General features: G+C 49.7%; 1 protein-coding gene across 3 annotated transcripts in view; it reads right to left on the reverse strand.

Moving 5' to 3' along the window:
• The window catches only part of ACSF2 (acyl-CoA synthetase family member 2), a 32,010-nt gene extending 25,812 nt beyond the window's left edge, over positions 1-6,198 (reverse strand). For all 3 annotated transcript variants that reach the window (XM_004012763.5, XM_060395538.1, XM_060395537.1), the window contains exon 1: positions 6,026-6,198. In XM_004012763.5, coding sequence (XP_004012812.3) covers positions 6,026-6,153 — 128 coding nt within the window. In that variant the 5' untranslated portion in view covers positions 6,154-6,198. The remainder of the gene's footprint in view (positions 1-6,025) is intronic.
• Positions 6,199-6,793: the final 595 nt, after the last annotated feature.

The raw sequence follows: 6,793 nt of genomic DNA on the forward strand, positions 1-6,793 counted from the left end.
CTGTCTGCACCACTCTCTGCTGGGACAATCCCTGGGCACATTTGTTACACCTATTCTGAGGACCCCACTTCTCAGCCTACCTTTCTGTTGCTACACCCAAGAGGTGAAATATTGGGCACAGGAGATCATGTCCTTTTCCCCATGGTTATGAAGGAAAGCTAAACTGTTTAATGTATAACACACGCTTTCATGAATTTTTTTTTTCAAGATCAATAGTCACTTCTCCCCAAAGCAAGCCTTGGTTTTTGAGCAAAAGAAACTAGACACAAGAGTATACATTCTAAGATTCAAGAATAGACAAAATTAATCTACAAAGATTAGAAATCAGAATAGTGATAATCTCTGGTTGGGGGTGGGAACTGACTGGAAAGAGGCACTAGAGAAATTTCTCGAGCTGTGCTGTCTCTACGACAGCCCAGTCACATGGGGCTCTGGAACACTTGAAGCATGACTAGTCTGAATTGAAGCATTCTGCAAGTGTTAAATACACACAAGATTCAGAAGACTTCATGAAATAAAGAATATTAAATACCTCCTTAGCAATTTTTACATGATTGATTGCATGTTGAAATGATACCTTGGCTCTACTAAGTTAAAGAAAATATATCATTAAACTTATTGCCTATTTCTTATTACTTTTTAAAATATGCCTACTGAAAAACATAACACTCCATATGTGGCTCACATTCTATTTCTACTGAATAGCAGTGTTTTATAGTTATGGACAAGTTTTATATCTTGGGGTGCTGAGTAATGGGTGTATACATTTGTTAATATTCATCAAACTGCACACTATGATTTATACATTTTATAGTTTTGGGGAAGTCCCATGATCTTTCCACCACCCAACATAACCTTCCTGATGGAGTCTACAGCTTAACAAAGAATACAGATTATAAAGAACCCCAAAGTGGTAAGAGCTACAACCAAGATTTTGAGCAGGGCACTCTATATTGGTGGAAGCTTCCATTTTTAACTCAAATAAAACTGATAGTGTATGTGTGTTTGTGTGTATGTAGAGAAAGTAAACAGGAAATTATTATTTGAGTCCAGTGAACTCAAGAAGACAGAGGGCATTTTCGAAAGCCTGAAATACTCAGGGACGGGAGGCATCTATGCTGCAGATTTTCCACTGGGCCACTGTTCCGAGCTACTGGGGAAAGCACACAGAAGCCAAGGGTGAAGGCTGATTCAGAACACTTGCCCTTGGTGGCATCACTAAGGTACATACATGGTTTGAAAAAGAAAGTGAAAGTGTTAGTCACTCAGTCATGCTCAACTCTTTGTGACTCCCATGGACTGTAGTCCACTAGTCTTCTCTGTCCATGGAATTCTCCAGGCAAAAATACTGGAGTGGGTAGCCATTTCCTTCTCCAGGGTATCTTTCCAATCCCGGGATCAAACCAACATCTCTTGCATTGCAGGCAGATTTTTTACCATCTGAGCCACCAGGAAAACCCCACATACAAGGTTTAGATTTTTGCTTTCTAGGGTCAAATCCCTCAATCTTTTCTGTTCACTCACAGAGGGCTAGAGAAAACCAGAGAGTCCAGAGGTTAGGATGAGTTCGTAAGGGTTCAAGCACAATTAAGATTTCATATAAGTTTGAAGGCTTCGAACTTCGACCACAGCCCTCTTGGCTTCGGGGATCCAAGCCTCAAAGCCCAGCCTCCCTAGAAATCACAAAATGTCCACAGAAATATTGTAAAGTGCTTCTAGTCCAAGTGGTCTATTTTACAAAGAAACCATGGTCCAGAGAGGTTGAGGGACTTGCCTAAAGCGATACTGAACTAAGCCATGCTAAGGCTGGGTTTGCTTTCCTGCCACCTGACTCCTAAACTGAAAAACACATACATGCCAATGAGAGTCACAGAACGTGCTTTCCAAACTGGAAAAACAGCTTGTTTATTTCTAAGGGAGAGGCACCTGGCAGAGTTAGTGGTACCCGTCATTTATCAGGACAGTCCGCTAGCAAAGGCCCCTTCAAGAGATGAAACTATATTCTGTACTTTGGTTTGTTCAGCATATAATCGGGGGTGGGGGAAAGCAGCCCTTTATACTAACACTCAGCATAAGCATGGATAGGTCTGCCAACACAGAGCAGCCACAGCTTGGTTAAGCAGTTGCCTCTGCGAGAACTGTCTTCCCCCTACTCTCCAGGCAAGGCTCTAACGTGTGGACCTTGGGTCATTGTAGGAATGTGCAAAGCCACTGTTTCATAAGTATTATCTGTATCACAGTCTCATCAATGCTATGGGTTGAAAATCTTAGTGCTAGGCTGTGGGTTATGGATTTTCTTATGTGACCTCATTTAATTCTCACAACAAGTACAAAACAAAACTTACACAAAACAAAAGTCTTAAGTTCAACTTGGTCCCAAAGCAAGAAAGTGATTCTTTTGAACTCAGATCTGTCTGGTTCCAAAGTCTTTGTAGATTGAATAAATAAATAATGTGGGGATGCTGGGAGGGCTTCATACCCAGGGTTTAAAGAGTTCAAGCACAGGCAAGGGTTTATACAAGAATATAGGCTTCATCCTTCAAACCACAGCTCTGTTACTGGAGGGATAAGACTCAAATTCCAACTTCTTTAGGAAGTCTAACCTAATCCCATTCCCACCTATCAGATTCTTCCCTGCTTTGATTGAGCACCCTTACTGCCTTGAATCAGTGGGTCTGTGATCCTTATCTGCAGATCCCTTTTAGGCAAAGAAGTATCTGGAAACAAGTTTACTTATCCTTGTATCCCCCACTGGACCTCCACAGTAGATTGCATACCGATTGCATGCAAGGCAGGAGACTTAACTAAAACCATTGCGTACCATTCACTGATTACAATGTCCAGTGTCCAAGTTTATAGTTTATTTTCTATTATTACATTTAGACTGGAGTAATGAGTAGGGATATCATTTCTAATACTTCGTTAATCATCTTCGGTAGATTATGAGAAGAGCATATTTTTGTATATTGATTTCTACCCAAAATAATTCCTAGCTTAATATAATCCCCTGATACAGGGACATCATTTTATAGCCTCCACTACCAGTCCCACCTGATTACAGTCATCCCTCTGGAGGGTGTTCCATGAAGTCCACTCACACCCTTGCCCCAACCACCGGCCCTGAGTCACTGGAGGCACCCCGCCACCCCCACTGACGGTCACACCCAATTCTGAGAGGCTTGAGCCGTGGTTCTCTCTGTCTTCACCACCTCTGAGTGCTTCCAACACCCCAGATGCAGTTGCCTCTCAGGCAGCCCCAGGCCAGTTTTAGAGGTCTGAAGGAAACCTGCTTATCATAGGTTCACCAGGAATCAGCATTGGATTTTGTCCTCCAAGGGTGCCTGAAGCTCCAAATTAGATCATCTGCCTTCCCTGGGGAAGCAGGTATGTGGACAAGGGGAAGGAGTTGGTAGTTCAGGAGGTTTGGAGAGCAATGAACAGTTTCTTCTTTCCTTCTGGAAAAAAGAAGCTGGACAGCCCTGACTTGGGTGAATAAGGGATTGTCCAGCAGATCCAAGGGCTAGACTTGGGCCTGGCAGAGGCTGACATCTTGGTAACTAGCCATGAGAGAGAACCAGACGCAAGCAAGAGGACACTTTCTTGAGGGACTCCGCTCCTACCTTCAAATCACTCGAAATGTCTCCACAGACCCCATCTGGAGGTTCTCAGGGACCGACCCTGCCCCCCAAACAAAGACTGAGAAGAGCAAGCCTTTGTCAGTACAGCAAGCAGCAGCGTTAGTGACAAACTCCACGTAGGCTCCGAGGTTAGGTAACGTACTTAAAGTCATGTAGCAAGTAGGCAGAGGAGCCAGGGCTATAACCCAAAGCAGTTTAGCTTCAAAGTTCTTGCTTTTTCCTAACAGGCAAAACTGGGGATCTGATAAGTAACAGGCATGGCGTGTTGGTCAGCAAGAAAGCAGTCTAGGGTTTCCCTGATGGTCCAGTGGTTAAGAATCCGCCTTGAAATGCAGGGGACACCGGTTTGATCCCTGCTCCAGGAAGATTCCACATGCTATGGAGCAACTAAGCCTGTGCACCTACTGAGCCTGTGTTCTAGACTCTGTGAACCGCAACTACTGAGCCCATGTGTTGCAACTACTGAAGCCCGTGAGCCTACAGCCCATGCTCTGGCCAATAAAAGAAGCCACCACAATGGGAAGCCTGGCATGCTGCAACTAGAGAGTAGCCGCCACTTGTGGCAACTAGAGAAAGCCAGTGTGCAGCAACGAAGACCCAGTACAGCCAAAAAATAAATAAACAAATCCTAGAAAGAAAGAAAGCAGGTTGTATGTGACCAGATCAGAAACAGCAAAGTACAGAAGTCCAGGAGCTTTTCACACCATGGCACCTAGAACAGTGAGTAGTAATCATGCTGACTTATCTTCTCCCTCACTGGACTACAACTTCCCGGAAGACTGAGTTTGCTGGCTTTTGTAACAACAGCATCCACCTTGGCTTGGCATGGTGTAAGCGCTCAGGAATATCTGTTGAATGCTTGAGACTCTTGAGGATTTCTTAAGGGCAAGGTAGGAACAAAATCAGGTTAAACCACCACAGTCAGTAGGTAACGCCTTAAGCACAAGGCAGTGGCAGGCATGGAAGGGAATTAGGCCAAATGCTAAGGCAATCTTTCTCTCCATGGATCTCCTCCTGACAGTCAGAATTTCTCTGAGGCCTGGTGCCCCTAATCCTCGATTGTAAGCCTGAGGCAGGCATGAGGTCTGCTTTATTTACGCATAAAGTCAAAGGTCAGGAAGGATGCCATGCGGTCAAAGGTGGCCTGACCTAGCATCGTGAAACATGTTCGCTTTGGAAAGTAAATAAGGAAAGCCCTCACAGTCTAAGGAGCATCCTGAAGACCAGAGGTGAGGCTTGGAGGCTACAAGCTAGCCATGGCAGAGCTTGCCTAGGGAGGCACCGAGGGGGGGGGGGGTAGTAAGTGACCAAGCTAGAGGAGAATTGTTTTCTTCATCAGAATCCCATCTGCTGACGCGCCTTGAGCCACTGGGTTTCCCCAGGAAATTAGGCCTGGTGACCCGAAAGCACGGCATATGCTTTCCATCTTCAGAAACCAGCATGTTCAAAACACTGTGATCTTGGAACTCCAGCCCAAGAAGAGTCTGCCGTCTCCCTCCAACTTCCCTCCTCCTCCTTTTGTTTTTTTAAACAAGCAGTTCTCTCAGACAAGAAACCTCTTCCGGCTTCTAGTCCCTTTTCCATGCCCAGGCCTACACTCCACCTGGTGTTCAAAGCTGTGTCCTGACCCCAGCCCTAGTATGTGGCCTAGCTGGGTGGCAGGGCAGACTCATCGGTGCCCAGGCCTCCCTCTGCTGGGTGCTGAAGGTAAAAGCCACCACTGACCACATCAGTGGGAGCCCAGTTCTGCTTCATCAACACAGTTTCACAACTGCAGACTTACACGGAGGTACCATTAACTTACTTCACTGTTGCAGAGCACATCCTCCACCTGCCAGCCCCCATCCTACCCTCTGCATTGAGGATAGAAGAAAACAGACCCAGTAGGTAGGAAGGAGCCAAGCAGTGTTAGCAGTTGGGGAGAAGAGCAGACACTGCAGAGCTTAGTGGCCTGGGGTGGACAACACGGGGTGGGAGGTCCCCAAGTTTATCAGTGAAAGGGGTCTAGCTCAGAGCCAGTGTCCTGGGGACTGAGCGCAGGCCTTGCCCTTGCCCCTCCCCCTCAGGACAGGCTGCTAGAGGCCCCACTTCTGGTCATCAGTGTGCCCACCAATGGAAGAGCCTAAAGCCCCGGACCAGAGCCCAGAGTCAGTGCAGGGTCCCTGACAGCCACCAGCTGCAGCCACCAGTCTGCGTGGGCAGGCCAGCATTTCCTGTTGCCTGAGTGCCAGGTGCGGGGGTACCTTCTCCTTGGCGTGCGCCACCCGGAGGTGGGGCAGCCGAGGACCTCCCAGCCTGAGCGCGATCGACCCCCAGAGAGGCTCTGAAGGATCCCCAAGACCCCCTCCCAGGGGACTGACCCGTCCCTCTCCTCCAGGGCCGCGTACCTGAGAGGACGGACGCCCCACAACCTCGCTTCCTGCCAAGACCGGGAGAGGCCGACCCGGGCCCCCAGCACCCTCGGGCTCCGGGCGCACAGCCTTGCGACGCGCAGCATCCCGACGTAGACAGCCATGGCTCGCGACGCCCGCGTCCCGGCCAGAGAAAACTTTTAAAGTGCGCCGAGGCGGGGCGAGCGCGGAGCGGGCGGGGAGGCGGGAGGGTCGCCTCTGCCTATGGGTTTCAGAGGACTCGGTGCCGGGCGGGCGGGGCGGAGCGAGGCGAGGCCGAGAGAGGCATGGAGGAAGAGCCTGCTCGCGGGCCACCTTCCCCTGGACCCGCAGCCCTCCCCCTCCTGCCCCCACTCTCGAAGAATTGCCCTGGTTTCCCTCCGGATCGGGCGTCCACGGCCGCTGCCCAAGGCAGGTCTCCCTTCCCAACCACCCGGGGCCTGGGTTTGGAGGCGCAAGACTTTGTTGATTTCGTAGAGGGGCAGCCAGCTGCGCGGCGAGGTCAGACCCGGCCACCGCCCCCCGCCCTGACCCGGCCACCACCCCCCTCGCCCGTCCGCGAGCCGTGTTGGCGCGGGGGGGTCACGTGTTGGCCTACCCCCCCTGCCCGCCCCGGGTTGCAGGCCTGAAGCCAGGGGAGCCCGCGTTCCCAGCGATGCCAGCTGGAGGAGAGGGCCCGCGGCGGAGGGGAGGTAGCTGGGACAAAGGGTGCAGAGCCCCCGGCAGGCCCAAATACTGGCTGAGGATAGATGTCAGCTTCAGAAG

The sequence above is a fragment of the Ovis aries genome, chromosome 11 (genome assembly GCF_016772045.2).
Source record: "Ovis aries strain OAR_USU_Benz2616 breed Rambouillet chromosome 11, ARS-UI_Ramb_v3.0, whole genome shotgun sequence".
In the NCBI taxonomy this organism is placed as follows: domain Eukaryota; kingdom Metazoa; phylum Chordata; class Mammalia; order Artiodactyla; family Bovidae; genus Ovis; species Ovis aries.